Source organism: Melanotaenia boesemani, chromosome 12 (assembly GCF_017639745.1).
Source record: "Melanotaenia boesemani isolate fMelBoe1 chromosome 12, fMelBoe1.pri, whole genome shotgun sequence".
NCBI lineage: Eukaryota > Metazoa > Chordata > Actinopteri > Atheriniformes > Melanotaeniidae > Melanotaenia > Melanotaenia boesemani.
Genome location: NC_055693.1, coordinates 4178977 through 4200664, shown reverse-complemented (window position 1 = coordinate 4200664; position 21688 = coordinate 4178977). Strand labels below are relative to the sequence as shown.

Below are 21688 nucleotides of genomic sequence, written 5' to 3'. Positions count from 1 at the left end.
TTCCTCCACGTATATTTGTAAATCTTGTACCTAATTTGTATTGCAAATAAATGTCACTTTTATGTCCAAGATGTTACAGACATTGAATTGAAAATTGAGAATAATTTATTATAAATGTATTATAATGTGTTATGATAATGTAAATATTACTAATATAATTAAATAATTTGAATTATTATATGTTTAAACTAAACATGTAATAAATCTAATTATTTTCAAATTATATGCACACACACACCACACACACACACACACATATATATATAATTGTTAGTATTGCACAACTTTTGCAGTATGTCTTATAATTTATTATGTGTTTTCAGTTTATTCTAGTTGCTTTTTTTGTGTCTTTTATTGTGTGTAAAATGAGTGTTGCATGGCCTTAGAAGCATGTCCGACTGCATTTCACTGCCGTCTTATGAATATGTGACAAATAAACTTGAACTTTGTACCGTGATTCAAGACTTTTGCACAGAACTATACATTATGTAACTTTTTTGGAATGAGCTATACAAAATGAGCTTCAGATTGTTGTACAAAAACATGATCGGATATCCTGTTATAGGCAAAAACACAACATTCAACACAACATTTAACCATATATACAGCAGGCCAATTGAATCTCTGTCACTTATACCATCACTCTCACTATCTACATCACAAAAAAAAAAAAAAAGAAAAAAAAGGAGGTAATAATTGCTTCTGTATTATTAAATTGTACGTCAATTCATTTCTTTTTTAAGTGCTAAAGATCAGTTCTAATTTGCGCTTTGTGACCAGAAGATGGCGCAACCTGACGGCGGAATATGATTGCAGCGTCTTTATCCAGCGTCCAAGAGTTTGCGTCCATCATGTGGTCCCAAAGAAAGTAAGAATAAAAAATAAATAAATTATAATTAAAAAACACTATTTAATTATTTATTTATATATTTTATGAAATTATAAAAATATGTTTTAAATATAACATAGATGACTTCCTGCTTATTCGCTATAGAACCTGAATTACAGACTTTAATGTGTCTAAAGGTGACTTTCTTGTCAGTTGTTTTTTTTTTTGTGTGTGTGTGTGCGTGTGTGTGTGTGATTTCGTTAAACAACCTGGGCCTTCTTCATGCAAAGAACATCTTTTCTTCCTCTGCATCAGGTTCTGGCGTCTCGTTTGTTTTCAGTGCCGTGTGTAGATCAGATCAAGGGAAAGGCCACTGGCTTCCAAATCTGAATCTCTTTGTTGTCTCCCACCTCCTCTTTGAAACAGGACCACAGCTTGGCAGGACCTGAAAGACGTCATGTGACTCACAGTTGTGGCACTATAACCACGCAACGGGAGAGAAGGAGGGCGGGAGAGAGAGAGAGAGAGAGAGAGAGAGAGAGAGAGAGAGAGAGAGAGAGAGAGAGAGAGAGAGAGAGAGAGAGAGAGAGCCGAGGAGGAGCTTACCGGTATAAGATTCACTCCACGCACCATCAGCACCAAAACTTGCGGTTTCCCCATCCATCCTCATCCCTCTCTCTCCAGCGCGCGTGCACGCACTCCATAGGAGCGTTTTTGATTAGAACCCCTCCCCACCCACCCCACCCCGGTTGAAGGGTGCACAGGTGCATCCCACGGTTAATACTCGCTCTCTGTTGACTTGATTATGGTCACAACCCCCGCGGTGCCAAGGTGGAGCCACCGCGCGTATCTCGGATCGGTGCGCTGCTCCAGGGACTGGGATGCGCACCGGGCACCTCTCGCTTCCTGCCGAGTTTCGGGTCTGAGCAGGAGTCAAGCGCTGCCCCGGGGCGCCGAGGCAGGAGGAGCCAGTCGACCCGGAGCAGGATGCCGGTGATGAGAGGGCTGCTGGCCCCACAGAACACCTTCCTGGACACCATAGCCACCCGCTTTGATGGCACCCGTGAGTAACTAACACACGCCTTCTGTTGATCCCTGTGCATTTTTACCCTCTCAAACCATTGACCTATTGGCTGCAAACAATTGTTCTATACATGTAGTAATTATTCAAAAGATGCAACTGAGGAAGTTTAAAGCATGTGCCTCCTTTTTTCGTCAAAGGACTCTACAAAGTGACGTCTTATGTGAAAATGCAAGCCATTATCTCCTGATGGGTTTAGATATTTGAAAGGCTGGAAGTTTTAGAGATGTATTCTGTGATTCCCTTTGGTCAAATATAACAATTAGGATGGGTACACATCCACTTTAAAGCTTAAACAGGCCAGCTTTGATACTGCTGCCTTCAGTTCCACTGTGTATCACATGACTTCACTTTGTTTAGTCTGCTCATGACAGCCGGTTACAGAAAGGTTACAGTTCACTGTGTGAAGCCCACTCAGAGCTTCTCACCTGGCAAACGAGCAGCACATATCCTGCTTTATTCTGATCTTTATGAAATGAGCGGGGTTATTTAAGAGGTAGCAGCTGAGAAGATGTCGGAGAAGGAGAGAGAGAGGGTGCACAGACCATGTTTTCTTCGTTGGTGAGGGTGTCTTGTGAACAGATGCGATGAGCAGCCCGTGTGTGTTTGGACTCATGCTGGGTTGGTGGGCGGGTGAGAGTTGCTTATACTGTGTTTGAGGCTGCTCGGCTCTCTTTCTGCATTGCTTATTCAGGGCAAATGGAGTTTATACGCGACTGTGGCGAGCCAGTGTCTCCCCTAAACCAGTTATCCGTGACAGCATGGTAGCAAAGATTGTGTGAACAGGCAGGAAGAAAGTCCCTCAAAGGCAGATCCAGATCTCACTCACGGGTTTGCTTTTTTTCCAAGTCTTCTAAATGGTGTCAGTTTTGCTTCCTACTTTTATCTCCCAGACATTTAAATGTGCTCGCTTTGAAAGGCAAAGCGACTTGTTGGTGTCCCATGAAGCAACAAGGATCTGTTGCGCACAAAGACGCAACTTGTGCTGTTTTCTGCTGTCGTGTCTTACACCAGACTATAAATACTGCATAATTCATGGGTACGGTTTGTAAACATGCGCAGAACACACATATGCTGACACACAAAATGTAAAATGTAGATGATCCCATTCATGCTCTGCAGACAAGCCCTTGTCATCTAAAGAAGAAGTGGTATAAGTTCTGCTATTTTTCTTTGAGAGGATAACACAGCCCTGCCACATGCAGAGGTGTGATAATTACACATTTCCAGCAGTACATGTGCAGTCATTGTAATTAACACGAAGGGATGTCAAGAATTCATCGTGGCCTTTCTGCTTGTCAGTGGAGGAAGAAGAGAGGAAGGAGAGGGGGGGTAAATAAGAGGTTGTGTGGGTGGGGAGGGCGGGAATGTGAGCTGAATGGTGAGAAGAGCATGTGTAGCTGCTGTGATGCAGGGAGAACAGGGGTTGATGGCTGATGGGGGCTTGGATTTGATGGCTGTCTGAAACAGAGATGCTGTTACGTGTGTTTTAAGCGGTGTGACATAAGCTCCTCATTAAATCACACACTCTGGTGAGGATGGATGAGGAAGCCAGTTATGTGTCTGTGTGTGGAGGTGATGGATGCTTTGTGTCGACTGCATGTGTGTGAAGCAGATGGAAAACTGTGATTACTTGGAGAAAAAAAAAACATTCATCTCTGCTGGTATAATACCTGAAAGCACCCAGTTTTCTGTTGTTTAGGAAAATCAGCCACTTTGTGTGGTTGTGGCTCTATTTCAGATGACTGAATGTGTGAACAGCCCCGGTGTTGTATTCAGAAATGTGTCAGAGTCTGAAGTTTAAAGAAGAAAAGGCTGATTTTAAAACAGCTGTAGCTGAAATGTAGCACACAGTTGTACTGCACCAGATTTCAGATGGAAAAACACTTTCTTGACTTGCTTAACTTGCTTATATTCATTCACTTCAAGAAATTAATAAAGATGTGTGTGAACTAAAGAGCTTTACAGAGAAAAAGAAGCCAAATTTTAAAGGACGTAAAAGAAAACAGCAACTTTAAACAATGAAAACTATTATTGCACAAGAATGATCAGTGAATTTGTTGTGGCTTGACCACGTCAGCTATGAAAATAGAAAGCCCACAGCTCCCACCTAGATGAAGGTACAGAAAAAAAAAACAGCATCATATTGTGCAGTGGTAAAAAGTATAAACCAAAAAGGTTGTCATTGCTCTGTGGTCTGACAGAAAAAACGTTGAAGAGTGATGTCCAGGCAGCAGTTTTGTTAAAATGATGGTGATGCAAAAGTTCCTCTCTTGTCCACCGGAGGCAGACTGGCTTGCTCAGTTGCCAGGGTTGGAGGAAAACAGGACTGTCCAGACTGAACAGGAGGTAGTTTATTTTCCTAAATTTAACTAAATGTTTGCCCAATCCAAATCAAGGTTACTGATGGTAAAAGATCATCCTCTTCGCTATGTTTACTTAGGTCTTTATTCTAATAAATTTCTTCTTTGAAAAAGCTCATCAGCATGTCCTTTTGGCTTTTATTATTTTCTAATACACCCGATTGTTAGTTCTTACCACTGTGGACAGTTGTACAAGCCTTGTAACCCTCCCAACCTCTCTGTTCTCTGGTACATCTACAGATTAAATGCAAATTTCCCAATCAGGATTTATCAAGTCAAAATTATTATTATTATTATTATTATTATTATTATTATTATTATTATTACTATTATTATTATTATTTCCATGTATTTTTATCAATTAATTTTTATTTTTTATTTTTGTAAGGTACTTTGTGTCAAACTTGTCTTTGGAAAGAGCTGCAGAGAAAAGTAAAGTTGAGACGTGTGCAACAAAAACAAAAATAAAAATAAATAAATAAATGTTGGCGTCATTTTAACACCATCTACCATGCTTATATGCTATTTTCCACACATTTCTCAGACCAGGCTGTAAGAAAACCGGTAAGATGTGTGATCCGAGTGCGTTTGATGTTTTACCATATTGAATTTTGGGTAATTGGAAGCAATTGATCCATTTATGAGTCGTTTTGTGATGATTTGGCTTGAAAACGTGTTTAGAAAGGCACTGTGCCAATGTGTAGGGCTCCCATTAAACATCATTGTTTTTATTTTATTGTTCTCTGAGCTGGCAAGACAATAGTCACAGAATTCTGCTTTTACTTCTGTGTTGTTTTCTTTTAAACCCCTATTCATGATATTTCTTTAGCCTTGATCAGTGAGTGAAGAGCCAAATATTGATCCAGAACTTTGTAATTTTAAACAAACTAATACAGCTGTTGAGTAAAGGAGCTCATAAGTTCAGTGCTTAGTGGTGGAGTTTCTTTCCTCCTCTTTGCTGCCAACCTCCTCTTGCAGACCATGTTAGTTATTAATAAAGTAGCACTGTAGAATGAGCATTTCCTTTCTGTGTTTACCTTTGGCACAGCCACTGTGCTGGTTACTGAGGATAACTAGAAGTATGCACCCGTAGAGCATTAAAAAGTAATCTATCTGTCAATATGGGACAAGCTAGGAATGAGAATTTGCTGGCTTGCACTAAGACGATCTTTTGTATGCAGAAACATGCATAAACTGACAATTGTTTGAACCATTTTATGACATTTTTGCAGTCTGTCATTAACCGATTAATCACCAAAACATAGTTGCAGTTGCAGGTCTAGTCTGTTGAGTATTGGATCGATGCATCACACTTGACACACATCAGTGCACAGAAATAAACAGAAACTACTCTGTTCACAACCTGAAATAAATTCTTGAAAGATGTCAAAGAGGTGCTACTTTACTCAGTAAAATTGCAGATACTGCAGTTGAGCTGCTGATGACCTCAGTCGCTGACTCCCTGCGCGAGGTCATCCGTAGATAAAAGTCTGCTAACAATGAAAGAACCATGGTCATGAAATAAGAGTCTTTAGACACAAAAATAGAATCTCATGTGCACATAGATGCCTCGAAACAGGTTTGAAGTGGTGCAGCTAGACATCACGACTTCTTGGAGGAAGGTTATTATTTATAGATCCTCTCACAAACACCTCTAATAACAACATGACAAAAAGAGCACACACACTCATGCATGGACACATCTTTATTACGAAATGTTTTGCTTTTTATCTTTTTATTTCAGTCAGGATTCACACAGAGTTCTCATTAAAATTAATAAAAGGGGAGAAAAGTGGGCAGTCAGAGCTCAGAAAAACAAACCTCATGCTCCATTCAATCAATGTGCAGCTGCTGTGTGGAGCTACAAGAGTCAATTGGTCCTATTAATTGAGTGGGTCTTGGCTTGGTACTAATCAGGTTAGGGCCTGAGCCTGCTCATCACATGGACATGTCGGGTCCGAAGAGGCATAAGCTCCCACAAGCCTTCCGGCACCCTCTCCTTCTCTCATGTTTCATTTTAATCCAAAAGGAGAGGAAAGTGCATGAGGATGGATGGACCAAATGAATTAAGACATAATGCTTTTTAAAACAGGAAATTAATCAAAGAGCAATGAAATCAAATAATCACACCTGATGGGAAATTTCTTTAGGTTCTTAAATTTGGTCCTTAAATTGTTTTCTTTTGCAGAAGAATCCATTTCCTTTCAATAATCCTGTCACTCAGATGGTTTGATTTTTAAAGCAAAACCACAACACCTTAGCACAGTAAATGGGAATTTTGCAGGTTTTATGATAGTAAAGATCTTTCACCTCCATGCCCACTTTCCCACAATGCTCATTTTCTCCTGTCACACAGAAGTCAGCCATATTACTTTGCTTCCTAACAGCTGAGAAGTGTCAAATTATGTGACATCCCTCCCTGCTCCCCTGTCCTCATCACTCTTTCTTGTTCATTAGTTGCCTCCCATCCTGTTCTCTTGTTTTTAACATCATTTTGTGCCTCTGTGTCATTATGCATATGTGTAAGTGAGAAAATGAGTGTAAAAGGCTGCAGGCTGCAGGGATGAAGACTGTCACCACTTCCCTGTACCTGTGTGCATCAGCGCTTGTGTGTGTTTGACAGCACAGATTAGCTGTGAGGCATTGTTGTGTCTCAGGTGTGCTTTTCCCCCGTGGTGCTTTGTGCTTAACACCCCCCACCCAACCCATAGATTCTTGTCAGGCAGGAGCAGATGTAATGATAGATCCTAATAATGGTTCAGCCTGGCTCTGCAGTATTAGCAAGCTACACTCATATTTTACAGCAATTTGCAGCCATGCTAACAGAGAGGTGTCCAGAATGCAGACTTTATAAACTTATGTTAATGTGCATAGCAAACCTAAAGGAGAGGCCTAAAATAGTTTTAACATATATCCATAATGCAACTCATTGTTCAAACCGGGCTTCAGAATGGGGAGCACGGCTATTCAATTTGGAACAGGAGATTTTCAAAGTTTCCCTGCTCCAATACACCTGATTCAAATTAAATGGATCCAAAAGCCTGTGGAGTTCTGTACTATGACTCATTAATCTGAGTCAGGTGTGTTGGAGCAGGGACACATTGAAAACTGCAGAATTGCAGCCTTCATGAGACAGGATAGGGTAGCTCTACTCTGGAGTTTACAGAAAATGGTCTGAAAAGGGAAAACATCCAGTGACTGGACCAAAATGTCTTGTTGATGTCAGGGGTCAGAGGAGAAAGGGCGGACTGGTTGGAGATGATCTAGCATGATCGCATCTCTGAAGACACAAAATGTCCAACCTTGAAACAGAGCAGTGGTGTAATGGTGCGGGGGATATTTTCTTGGCCCACTTTGGGCCCCTCAACGTGTCCTGGTTTACCCAGCACAGCCTACCTGAGTATTGTTGCTAACCATGTCCATCCCTTTATGACCACAGTGGAGCATCTTCTGATGCTACTTCCAGCAGGATAATGCACCATGTCACAAAGCTCAGATCATCTCCACCTGCTTTCTAGAACATGACGATGAGTTCACTGGACTCCAACGGCCTCCACAGCCACCAGATCTCAGTCCAGTAGAGCAGCTTTGGGATGTGGTGGAACGGGAGATTCTCATCATGGATGCAGCCGACAAACCTGCAGCAACTGTGTGATGCTGTCATGTCAATATAGAGAAAACCTCTGAGGAAGGTGTCTCTTACCTTGTTTAATCTATGAAACCAAGAATTAAAGCAGTTCTGGAGAAAAAGGGGTCCAACACTGTCCTAGCAAGGTAGACCTGATAAAATGGCTTTTGAGTGTAAATGAAGTAATTAGGAAAACTACATTTCTGCATCATTAGATTTGGTTCAGTGGTTCATCGTATGTAGAATATTGTTTGACATTTAAAGGAAAGTTCTTAAAAGTAGTTGACGTTTCTCTTCATTAGTTTCTGAAAACTGACCTTTTTAAAGCACCTACATGTTTTCTGTTTTCATCGTCCATAACATGAGAGGGAACTGAAGGAAATGAAAAACTAAATAAATATCACAGCAATTAAACAAGCTGAGAAAATGAAAGAACAGAGTCTGTTAAACAAATAATTAATCCAGAATTTGTTTGATCTTGTGCAGGATGTGAACAGCAGAACAAACTACAAACACTAATCAAAAGCAAAGCATATAAACCAGGAAACAAGAAATTTACAGCCTGCTTTAACAGTTTATATAGTTTATATACTAGTGATGTTCTCCCACTGTGTTGACAGTGATAACAGGAGGAAAACACTATGTATTAGAATAGAAGACTACTTTTGTATTTCACGTCTCCCAGCTGTTTTCTACACCAGGTGCCCACAATTTTGACCCTTCAATGCTGCAGAAAATGGAAAGAAACATCACGCTGGGTTGCATGCTGGGAAGGGAACATCATCTCATAAGGAGCATCACCACCGTTTATGACCACTTTTGTCTGGTTAGATTTGATTTTGCTTGGCTAAAAACAGTCAAGTGTAGCGGAGAAAGAAAGAGACAGAGAAAGATGGTGGACCTTACAAAGATTTTAATTGCAGTGCTGAATGGAAAGTGTGTTAGTTCATTGATTCAAATCGATCATGTGTCAAAATCTGATCTCCCCAGAAAGCCTGCAAGATATTCTAAATAAACAAGAGAGCAGCTACCAGTAAGTTGCAGCTGCACACTGATGGTGACTTTGTGGATGTGCATTTGGTTCTGTTCCTGTCATTAAAAGTCATTAAAATGTGTTTTTTCTCATGCATTTAACAGATATGTTTAATATTTTTTATGAAGGTTTAAAATAGATTTTAGAAGCCGATGCCACAGTTTGAGCGTAGAAACATCTTTATGAAGTAAGAATTTAGGGTCTGTGCAGACAAAAAATGGCAAGACGGTAAACAATATGACATCTAAACCAGTGCCCCTCTTTGTCCAGGTCTCCTTCCCACCCCCCACCATACATTCATACTGCAGGTTTTTATCACTCAAGTTTGATTTTCGCTGAGTTCAGAATGTGTTTCTACCTTTTCTCTTTGTAATGTTGCATCAACATTTTTAAGATAAACATTCAGGGTGAAGTAGGTATTTAACAGCGAAAACAGATGTTTAACCTCTCAGATGTGTTATTTCTTGTTTTTAGTTTCTACAGTGGGTTAAAAACGGAGGTTTAGAGGTCGTCTTTGGGTTTAGGTTTGGCAAATATCAAAGCTGTTGTTAACTCATTACATCTGATTATTAACAAATATTTAATCATTTCAGATGTCTTTACTCTTAGGAAATGCAATACATTTTTATTCTTTATATATTTATACAATCTGATATTGTTTCACTTAATAGCATATTTTATTTTATTTTATTTTATTTTATTTTATTTTATTTTATTTTATTTTATTTTAATCCTATAAAATCCTTAATACATTTTTGTACCTTGATAATCTTGCAATGTTTTTAAAATGCTTTTAGTTTTTCTGGAATCCCCCCCGCAATGTAACAGACTTTTCTCTGATATTTGACCTTATGAACCTCTGAAAGTTAAACTCTTTCAGTTGTGGAGTTGAATGTAATGGGTGGAGCAGGGTTTTTATTAAGTTTGTTACATTTTCATACAGTTTTATATGAAAATTGCTATTAAGTCTAATTGATTGATGTGGAAATGTATTAATGAGAAGGTGTGACTCTTCAGTCCACCTCCACTTTGAATGTAGTGCTATTCATCGTTTTGCACTAGAAATATTAGATGTATTTTGGATGTATAGTATTTGTGCCCTGCAGTGATGATTTGCAGATTTTACATGAATGAAACAGTCCTCTGGTGTTAGATCAGCCAAGCTGGCTTGATTGGCAAAACATGGAAAAGGAGTGAAACTGATGGAAACAAATTACGCATTTAGTCTGACATCCAGAATTACTTTCAGACTGATGCTTTTCAGTAAGTAAACCTCTGAGATCAAGTTAATTGTAGCTGCACACTGATGGTGGCTTTGTGGAAGTGTACTTGGTTCTATTCTTATTACAGATTTATGATGCATTTGTATTTACAGCAGTTGGTCCAGAGTCCTTGTTGTCTTCCTTCAAAAACTCTTTCAACAAAACATACATCTTTTTTGTTCTTCTTCCACTATTTCGTCTCCTCTTTCATTTATTTCAGTATAAATGTAAGATTTTTCCAGACATGTGCAGAAACTGGTTTGCACCGTCTGAACAGTTAGAAACTTTGGCTGCACTTGCAGACTGGTGGGAATGACTGGATTGAGGTCACATAAGCCTCACGTACAACCAGATGAGAATATCATGAATTTAGTTTCAGCCAGTAAGAGTTCCAACATGTGTTAGATGCCAGAGTGTCTATTTTAAGGCAAGGAAATGATTATGATGCAGGTTTGTTTGTTCCTCTATTTCTGTAGTGTTTGGGAGAATATTGATAGATATGAAATTAAACCACAGCGATGATAAATTGCACGTATGTCTGTCTGACTCAGATAATGCATGAAACTGCTCCTGTAATTGGAGCAAAGCTGGGAATGAATGAAAGAGCAAAATTATCTCAATCAGACTGGCCAAAAGATAACCGACCCAACTGGTGACTGAGTTCAGTGTCATCTTTTACCAGCCTAGTTACAACATAAGAAAATGAAACAAAAATACTAAAAGATGGTGATATGTGATTCAAATGGCACGTTACTGTAACTTAATGCAGCGTTACTGCAGTGTAGCCGGTCATGGTGTGCCTGTTGATCCGGGTGAAAGTGACAGATATGGGGGGAGGAATGGAGGCAGAGAGGAAGGAGGAATGATGAGGGGTGGGTAAATAATGACAGGGTGTGGTGTTTGCTCATAGCAAATGTAATAAGGATGTATAAATTGAAGAGAACTGAAGATGTAGAAGTGGGGAGGAGCATCAAAATTACTGCCGAAAAAAGGAAAAAAGTGTTGTTAATCCAGAAGTTGTTGACTTTTCTGCTGAGATCCTTCAGCCTCGTTACCCTCATTGATCGTAACTGTAAACCTGTGAGAGAAGCTGCTGGAAGCCTTGTTGTTTTTGCTGACTTCATTCACGTTACATCTAGTTTGCTTCATCCCAGCTGCAGGAATTCACTTCATACCTCAGTGTGCATGCCCACAACTGGCTGTATCCCACACAACCATGAGATGTTCCCTTTAAAAAGAGAATTCATAAAAGAAAATTCAGGTCTTGAGTACACTAATCTAGAGTGTTCTGAAGTGAGAATAGCTTATGTCATTATTTCTCCCCCTTACACACATTCAGCTTGGTCAGATGACACAGCTGATAATCAATGCAATAGAACTCACTTATTGAATCTTTTAACAGATGTATTGCTTCTGCAGGTCAGAGACTGTGCAGTCTGTTCTCTTTTTTTTCCTTTGAGACATCTGTGTCTACTCTCCAAGCTATTTGTCTGGCTGTGTTTCTGGCAGCAACGCCTGAGCTGCTATCAATAGCCACCCAAACAGTCATATATTATTTACACGATGGAAGTCTGTTTTAAAAAGATCAATATGTGTACTTTCACCACCTGCTGCCGTTGCAGCTTACCCAGACTCCAGGTGTACCTGATGAAAATAAACTGAACTCGTGACTGAACTGAACTGATGTGAAGTTTGTGATCATCTCTGTCATCATTGGTCGAATTACAAACATGGGTCGAATTTCATATGAGGAGGAAGTCTGGTTTGTCTGGTGGGCAGAGAAAAACCTGCTGCTTGCACAATAGAATGATTCAGTTCAGTTCAAATCAACTTAAACACTTTATTTGTCCCTGAAGGGGAATTTGCAAGTCATGCAGAGTGACAAAAAAAACAAAAACAAAAACAATAACAAAAAACTGTGGACAAAAACATGACATACAATGACGGAAAATGAAAAACAGCTGAAAAACTCACAAATATCTAATCAACCAATCACATGGCAGCAACTCGATGCATCTAGTCATGCAGACATTTTGAAGACGACTTGCTGAAGTTCAAACTGAGCATCAGAATGAGGAAGGAAGGAGATTTATGTGACTTTGAACGTGACATGGTTTTTACAGGAAGCCTTCAGGCAACATCATGCAACCCTGTAAACAGTCATTCAACATAGAATCACCATCATTTTATTAGTGCAGAACACTTATTTATAGCAGTAGTTTTGCAGATGATTGCTGCAGTCTAACAGCTATAAAATAACCCGTTTGCTTCCACCCAGTTTCATCTAATCTTCCTCATAACTCAGCACTGAGGATGATTTAAATAACAACTTCTCATCTCGGAAATGTCGTCCATTTGTTCTTGATGGTGTTTCTGCATCACCTTGGCTGACAGCGCTCATCAGGGACTACAACAGCAATACTACCCAACAACTCCTGTTGCCAGTGGAAAAGGTCTTTTATATTAGGGCTAAGTATCCAGTAAGTGCTGTAGGCGTTTTAGAAATGAAGCAGCGGAAACAAGTGTCAAAATGTCAAGTTGAATTTTGTCATGTTTTCAACACTGAGTCATTCAGTTTTGTGCTGTGCAGCTTCTTGTAGAGCGGCGGACCTGTGTTTGCCTCTGAGCTTTTTACTTTGGCTTGTTAAAAGCACAATACGGGAAAGGTTTCAGAGAGGCAAAAAACACAGGTGGAAAGAAAAGACAGAGCAAAAATAGTCACCAAACCAGGTGGTCACTGAAGATGTCACCATGTGCGCAACACAAAGAGGAAGCAACGGACAAGGGTTGTGCAGGAGCAGAAGGACTGACTCCGTAATAGCAGTAAGTGAAAGTGATGAAGCCAAATCAACAGGGGGTATATTCAACTGCTCTGAAGTAATATGTCCAAATAAAAAGCAGCTGAATCCGAGCTGCAGCTTTATTAGATCCCCGAACTTATAAAGAGCAACATGGAAAAGAACAGTTAGAGAAGCTTTTACAGCAGCTATAAAGCTGATTGCTCAAATGTTCTGTTTTAATGGCCTCATTCAACCAAATTTTACCTCAATTAAACTCAAGCAACTGCCGGAATCACATCAGAAAAAAGGAAATGCTCAAGCAAACATGTTTTATGGTTGTATGGAAAAGAAAATACATCTTTTCAGGTTTTATGTATCAGAGCACGATAAAACATATATCTAGACCTTACCAAGTTTTAAACTAAAGTAAATAAAAGTTTAAACTACCAGAAAGTCCACCCCATAATTCAGCAGCATGTAGAAGCTCATTTAGCAACAGTAAGTTAAAGTAATGGTTTTCTGTGGGATGTTATCAGTCTCTCACTTGGAGGAACTTTGGTCCCTTCTTCTTTCCAGTGTTGCTCCAGTTCATTGGTTTCTGCACCTTTCTGCAGGTCCCACCACAGCTGCTGTGTTTGGGATCATTGTCCTGCTACATGACACAGTTTCAGCCAAGCTTTAGCTGCTGGACAGATGGACTCACATCTGATTATAGAAAACTTTGGTATTCAGAGGAGTTCATGGTCCACTAAATGACTGCAGGGTGTCCAGGTCCTGTAGCTGCAGGAAAATCCCAGATCATCATCCCTCCACCACCGTTTATGACCGATGGTATGAGGCATTTGTGCTTGGTTTTCTCCATTCTGACCAAACATCTCCACTTTGGTCTGGTCTATCCAAAACACATTGTTCTAGAAGTCCTGTGGTGTGTTCAGATGCAGGTTTGCCAGCCTAAGCTGTGCTGCCGTATTCAAGAAGTTTTCTCCCACATCCCTTCCAAACAAACCACACTGGTTCAGTCTTTTTCTAATTGGACTATCAACAACTTTAACATTTTAGCATTTGCTAACTGAGGCCTAGAAAGTCTGAGATGTAGCTCTTGGGTTTTTAGTTTCTCTGAGCATTACATGGTCTGATCTTGGGTTAAACTTGCTGGGACGTTCACTCCTGGGAAGGTTAATAGCTGTCTTGAATGTTTTGCACTTGTGAATAATCTTCCTCTTTGTGGAGAGATGCACTACAGAAATGAACTGATAACTCTTCCCAAGTTGATGTGCAGCAGTAGTTGCCATGCTAGGATAATTTCTAATGTCTTTCCACCTTGGCATTTTGTTAACACACACAAACTGCTTCTATAGAGGAGATCACACCAGTGGCGTGCGGTCAGGAGAGGCAGGTGAGGCCATGCACAATAAAAAACTAATAATGATCACATAATATAATTTTTAATATTTGTCCATTAATAAGTTGCTGAATTCTTGCATTTCCTGATCAAATACAGGGAAACCCAAAATGAGGCAGCGGTGAGCCGAGCTGAGCCTCTGAATGTGTCATCCCACACACGATGGGCTGTATGCCGCGTGTCCATTTCTGTTTGTCAGCGTGTCACCAATATAAAGTTTACAGAAAGATGTATTATACACCATTACTTTGTAATGTCTTTAATGTGTGTTTCATAATTATTCTCGCGGATCGGACAGTAAACTAGTAAAAAGTCATAAAGTGAGGCAGACAGAACTTCGCCGCACCTTGAGGTGCTTGGTGCTGCTGTGCTACAGTGTTAGCTTAAAGTCAGCAGGTTCTGCTTCGTCTGACTGTGCAGATGGAGGATCCATGTGTAAACTAAAATTTAAAGACTGAAAAAAAACATACACGTGGAATAAGATGGATCAATAAAGATTTGTTTCTCTGGTAGTCCATTATCTCTTTAGAGAGACTTTTAAAGCTAAAAGAAAATAAGGAGTTTTACAACCAAGTAACATCTTTTTGTGGAAGAGGAGGCGCATAGACTTCATATACGAAGAAAGGCAAGAACAGAAATGGATGTCAGTTTTCTTTCATAAAAATAAATGAGAAATGTTTTCTTGTCCTTTTGATGAGCAACCTGTATTAAAATTAATCAAATCACCCAAACTTGAAATTTTGAAAAAAACTCAGAATTTAACTGAGGATCAAAATTAAATTTGTGTTCACATTTCTGTACTTTGTTTAGAATAAATATGAACTGTTTAGAACACATGAAACCAGCAAATTTGCTCTATTCATCGTCTCTTGCTGCTTTTAAAAGAAACACTATTTCTCAGTCAAATATGTTCCTCTGTGTGTGTGTGTGTGTGTGTGTGTGTGTGTGTGTGTGTGTGTGTGTGTGTGTGTGTGTGTCTGTGTATGTGTGAGTAACAGAGGATATGAAACATTTCCAGTGGTTATTTTGCTGCCAGTTGAATATCTGAGTTCTTGCTATTGTAAGAGCGATGAACCTCATGTCACTGGATCACACTGAAGATGATCAGTTAATCAGTGGATTGATCAGCAGCACCTGGCTGCTACTGACCATTCTAATCCCAGTGGAAACAATAAGAGTAAAAGTTGCTTTGACATTTAATGCAATTTAATTTTTAGTAAAATTATTCACTTTATAGCGCTACAAATGTGATAAAACAAACTAGGACATGAAAACAAACTTTTGGGTTTGACTGAAATCCAGAAACAATCTGCCAACGACTTCACATCTGTGTTTGAGATTCAGTGAGAGCAAATCTCTGTATTGCAGTGATTTTATTCTCACTGATTATACAGATTTCCTTTTGAAAAAAGCAGCAAAAAGCTACAAACAGCAACACACGAGTGCTGTTTTTACCTCCTAACATGTAAACTAAAGCATATGTCAAACTGTAAGCTGTCTGAGCATCAGTGACAAATCCCCCAGTCTTCTGTTTAAGCCTTAAAACTCTCATTCGTACTGTAATCACTTCATTTCCAGCCTATTACATTCGTATGAGGTAAAACTGGAAGAAAGAAGAGGATTCAGATTCCTGCTTTGAACTAGATGCCAAACGCTGTGTGACATCTGAGTCACTGCGACACCTACCTGAGCAGATCAGAGGCTGGGGTCAAATGTTGACCCAATAAGGTGGAAAACAAACAATTACAGCAGCTTAAAAGCTGGTATGTAGCATGAAATCATGTTGAATTTATTATAAGACTGCTTTGTTGGATTTTGTGGGCTGCACAGAAGTCACCAGGTGGATCATGTCTCTATCGAGGGCAATCTCTGGTCCAAAAGAAAAAAAAAGGTCTGTAAGCAAGATTTAGTTATGTAACCCATATGGACACAAAACTCTGCTGTAGCCACAGGACACTTCTCAAAGATACAACAATCTGCATAAACAAGGACAAAAAGAGGAGACCTGTAGAGAGAGAGGAAAGATGTCTTTAGAGTCTTCTTCCACTCATTTTCTCAGTATTGATGAAATACCTTTTTGGTTTGATGCTTTATTGTTTTTGCACATAATTAAAGAAAAAATATGGCACTTTTAATCACATGTTTTAAAGAAAGACTCTGAATAAGTGTTCAAAGGACAAGAAATAGGTCTGTGTTGAACATTAATGCAGGATTTACAGTCAGGGTTGGCTTTAACTGAGGAGGGAGAGCAGTCGTCTACCAAACGGAAAGATGGTGGATCGATTCCAGGCTCCCACTGACTACATGCCTAAATGTCCTTGGGCATGACACTGAACCTACGTTGCCCTCTGATGTGTCTGTTGGGGTATTAATGTGTGAGAAAGGAGAAAGCACTTAGTATATAACCATAGAAGTGCTGTATGAGTGTGTGTGTGTGTGTTTGTATGAATGTGACAACGCGTTAAAGTGCTTTGAGTGGTCAACATGGCTAGAAAAGCGCTATATAAGTACAGTCCATTTACCATTTACAGCTGGATTTTTGTTTACATTCTGGTTAGGATTTTTATAGTACAGTGTAAAATTACTGATCAGTTCTTCATGTTCAGCTTTCAAGGAATCAGATGTTCCTGTAATCTTTTAAAGTGGTCTGAAACTATTGATCTCTGTTATCCAGAGCATTAATCTCACTGAATAAATCCCCAAAACAAGCTGTAGGTGTGCAGTTTTCACATCAGATATCAACTTGATATACATATAATCAAGCATCAGAAAAATCTGTAGCATTTTATATGAGTATTTGTAGCTTCTGAGATGCTTTGATTATTAGTGAAACCAAATTATTTACTCCATCTGTAGAGGCATGGTAGCTGTATCCTCATGGGAGTTCTGCAGATTTGTTTTGGGTCAGCTGCATTGATGCTTCTATGCATTAACATGCCATTGGCCTACAGTCCTTGTATTCTTTCAATGAAGCATTAGAGAAAAATGCATCCTCAAAAACTGTTCTTCTGTTTCTTCTATGGTGTGTGTGACTGATCCAGCTGAATACATAAATGGATCTGCAACATTACACATTTTTGACCTGCATGCAGTCAGCTGCAGAGGGACCTGGTGGAAGATCACTGCTGGTGAAGAAGATAAAATTTATGTAAGATCATGCTGTGTCACCCACCTCAACAGCTACCAGAAATGTCAGCTAGAAACAAGCTTTGTACATCCTATTTCAGATCCGCAGCAATACATGAACAGTTTTATGTATCTCTACTTTCCTGTTGTTTCCCAGCACAAACAAAAGCAAAAGCAACTCTCGTTGGTGTCAGTAGGTTGTCACCATGCATGCATGGATTTAGCTTTAAAGGGCAGGAAGTAGGAAGATAAGCTAAGAGCTAATCAGAATAGAACCACAAGAGTGGATTTTACAGCTTTTTGAATTAATATAATATAATATAATATAATATAATATAATATAATATAATATAATATAATATAATATAATATAATGTAATGTAATGTAATATAATATAATATAATATAATATAATATAATATACGGGAGTTGTTTTTAACCAGATGCAAATAAGAGAAGAGAAGTTTTAGGTCTAAACTGCTAAAAATTTGTAATTTATTTTTAAATGGCTTGTCGTCTTTGCAGCATGTTTGTAGTCTGTACAAAAATGCTTGCAAGGACACACATATATGGGAAACCTGACTTGGCCTTGGCTGGTATGAGCCAAACATCCATCCTATCATGTTTTATTCAAAACATGTTTTATGCTTTTTATTTCCTACATTTGTAATGGAGAGGGGATACAGGGGGGCTGTCTGTAACAGTCCTGAATCTTCTTCTTTTGTTCTCCACTTGTCCAGTTTCTGCCACCATGTTGAGAAATGCCAAGTTTTCAGCTAACAGTTCGTTGGGAATCACATTGTTTTTGTCTGTCAAATTGTAAGAAATAGGATAATAGAAACAAAGTATGTGTCTTTGTAACAGACTGGTTGTAACAAAGAGCATAAATGTCCAGTTTAAGATCAGTTATTTGCTAAGTTGTCTGCTATGTGTTGACACAACACTGGTTCATCCCTTGAGTTAGGAGCACTTTTTATGCCTGAATGATTCATAGGTCAGTGTCAAGTGTCTTGACAAAAAACCATTCCTTGGAAAATGGCAGTTTAGATTTTAGTAGTTGTACCATATTTTCCACTTATTAAAACATATCTTAAAACCCTCTTTTACTCATTGTTTTTTATTTATTTTATGATTTTGTCTTTTACTTCTGTTTTAATTATATTTTATTGTTTTTTTTTTATTTGATTTGAGTCTTGTTTTTAAATTTATTACTGATGTACAGCACCTTGTTTGGTCTGTGATTGTGTGAAAGAGCTTCATAAATAAAGTTGTTATTATATGGTAAAGTACAAAGACCAGACTGTAAATTGGGTGAAATCAGCAAATATCCAAAGAAAACCTCAGAAAGACCTTCAGACAGCCTAGGGAACTATTGGTTAAACCCATTTTAAAGGATAATCACAGATATTCCTTTGAAACAAAATACAAAAAATAGATGGCTGTATTAAAACTTTCATGTCTCTGTATTTCCATATTACAACAACTCATATGAATAATGCAACCAAGACAAAATATTCAGCCGACTTTGTGGAGTTATATAAAAACAGTCATAGAGGCTTCCCAGCGAGGCCAGTGATGGTCCAAAGAAATAATGAGCACAGCTTCTGAACGTGGTCCTCCTTTTTTTTAGAAAGATCTAATAGCAGGATGCAAAGGATGCAAGACAGCTTGAGTTGAAAAGGCCTCGCTTTTAAGGAAATGGAGGCAAAGGGGATTGTGGCATATGGTTGGGAGGAGAGTTTAAGGTGGTGCAGGGCAGTTGGACTCTCTTCAGTCAGCCAGTCAGTCAAACAGACAGACACCATGTCAGAGCCAAGTGAGCCAAACAAGACTTGGCAGCGGGAGCCTGGGGACTGTCACTCTGCAGTGTCTCCACCAGCGAGCAGGTTGGAGGTACAGACGTTGCTGTTATCGCTGTGGCACCTCGGCCTCATTGTGTCTTTTTTTTCCAAACCTGTATGCTTTTGTTTTTGTGTGTGTGTATGATAAGGCTTTAGTTCCATTTAAGTTCTGATGATGTCTGTTTCTTTGTTTTTGGATTGGTATATGAGTACTATATTGGATCATTAGCCCCTCCACTGCTCTCCAGTTTGTCATCTCCTCCTGCTTTTGTGTAATTGCAGCAAATATTGACTTTGGAGAAGGCGACAGGCCTGTCTCTCATTTCCAGCATCAAAAGGCCAGTTACTAAACTCTGTTCCAATAAAGAGAAAAACATTGTGTTTTCTATGGCAGAGCAAGAGAGAGGCAGCTTCACAAAAAAAAAAAAGCCTTGATGCACCTGCTGCTAGCCGAATCAGACTAGATTTACGAGGACCCAGACACACAATAGAGACTTGCTTGTTGCATTTTTTTATGCCTCCATGTTATATGGCTGTCAAATCTAACCAGAGTTTTGGTGGTTAAGTAGCTCATAGCTCACAAATGTTTCCATAATGTTCAATCATGGAGGAATATTTTTTGAAGAATTGTTGGAGCTCTGACAAGCAGCCCACCTATAAAACAAGCTTTAAGGCAGGGATGTCCAGCTCCAGTCCTCGAGGGCCGTAGTCCTGCAGGTTTTAGATGTTTGCCTGCACCATCACACCTTATTCAAATCAAATGGCTCTCCTCAACAGCTTGTTGTCAAGTTCTGTCCAATCATGTCGACCCATTAATCTGATTAAAGTGTTGTGCAGCAGGAAAAATCCAAAACCTGCAGGACAGCAGCCCTTGTGGACTGACTTTGGACACCCCTGTTCTAAGGGGATGATAATGCTTTATCACAGCAGATTATGTAAACAAATATATTTCTATATTCATTTCTATATTCATGGCACAGAATGAGTCTAAACCTCAGGAGGTATTTCTTTTATTACTTCTTACTCTCCCCACTCCTCATTCTATGTGGCCTGTCAGCTGCAGGCAGATGAAACCATGACTTGAGCATTAACTCTAAACCGCTCCATCGCCAAACTAATTGACAGTATGTGTAAATTTGGCCTTGACTGGGGACAGTTTGCATGTGACTTGTCATGCATCGGATCTATGGCTTTAAGCTGTTTTGCATTATTACCACCTTTCTTAATATAGCCCACCAGAGTTGTAAGATTATGCAGTTATGGCAGTTGTGTCAAAGTGATGAGAGAGAATCATGCGTGAATGTGCCAGACGCATTGTGCAGCTCCAGTCGGTTTGATTACTGTTTGATAATTATTAAAACATCAAAATGTGATGAATGCTGTTTCTTTGTAGAAACAAGGAGGAAAAGTTTATTTTCACTTTAACAGAAAATTTTCTTAGAGAAGTTTGAAAGTTGCAGATGACTATTGATTGCTTATATCCTTGAAGGTGCAACACAACATAACAGGAGCCGCAGAGGGTGGGCATGCTTCTCAGCAGAGGTTTTTACTGATGGAGGGTGTTTGTGAAGACGTGTGGTATAACTCACTACCAGAGAGCTGTTTCTTGTTAAGCAGCAACCTTGAGCGAGGCTGGTTTACTGAAATGATGCTCTGACCTGGATAATGAGGGCTCCTCCATCCAAACATCCAGATGTTCCTGCAGTGCTGATTATTCACACAGAAGCTGACCAACTGGTGACCTCGATGCTGATATAGAACCACCTTCTCACTTTCTGTTTCTCACATTTATTTCATTATGTTAACTTTAAAGGATTTAACTGAAGAAGGAAGATTATATTTAATAATAATTTCGTTGTTAATGGTGAATTTTGCTTTCATTGTGTTGGAGCTCACTTCAGATTTAATTATGCACAGTGTGTGTGTGGATTAAGCAAAGACTTTAGTAAAAGTATAAAATGAGAAGGGGCAGCAATATGAGCTTCTGCTATTTACTTATTTATCAAAACATGCAGGCTAAGACCCTGTAAATACTGTCCTGTAGTACTTTTAGCAGTGGTTTTTTCACGTTGGTGCACCTGCTCTCATATTATCCTTTTTTAAATTATGTTGTTCCTTGTAAAAATTCAGAAAGCCGACACTAAAATGTAATCTTCAGCCAATCGTCCAATCTTCAGTTTTTCTGGGTGTCCTCCACTTACTGTATCTCATTGTAAAGTGTTCTCTCAGAGGGGACGGTAGAGTTTCCCTCTGTAATACCGTCAGGTCCTGACATTACTGTTCAAAGTACTTACAGCTCACGTTGTCATTTAACTTGATAACTGAAATTGAAATGAAAATTGT

At 39.2% G+C, this 21688-nt stretch overlaps 1 protein-coding gene across 2 annotated transcripts in view; it reads left to right on the top strand.

Annotated features, from left to right (window-relative positions):
- The first annotated feature begins 1477 nt into the window (after positions 1-1477).
- The window catches only part of kcnh3 (potassium voltage-gated channel, subfamily H (eag-related), member 3), a 188380-nt gene continuing 168169 nt past the window's right edge, over positions 1478-21688 (top strand). For both annotated transcript variants that reach the window (XM_042002721.1, XM_042002720.1), the window contains exon 1: positions 1478-1892. In XM_042002721.1, coding sequence (XP_041858655.1) covers positions 1817-1892 — 76 coding nt within the window. In that variant the 5' untranslated portion in view covers positions 1478-1816. The remainder of the gene's footprint in view (positions 1893-21688) is intronic.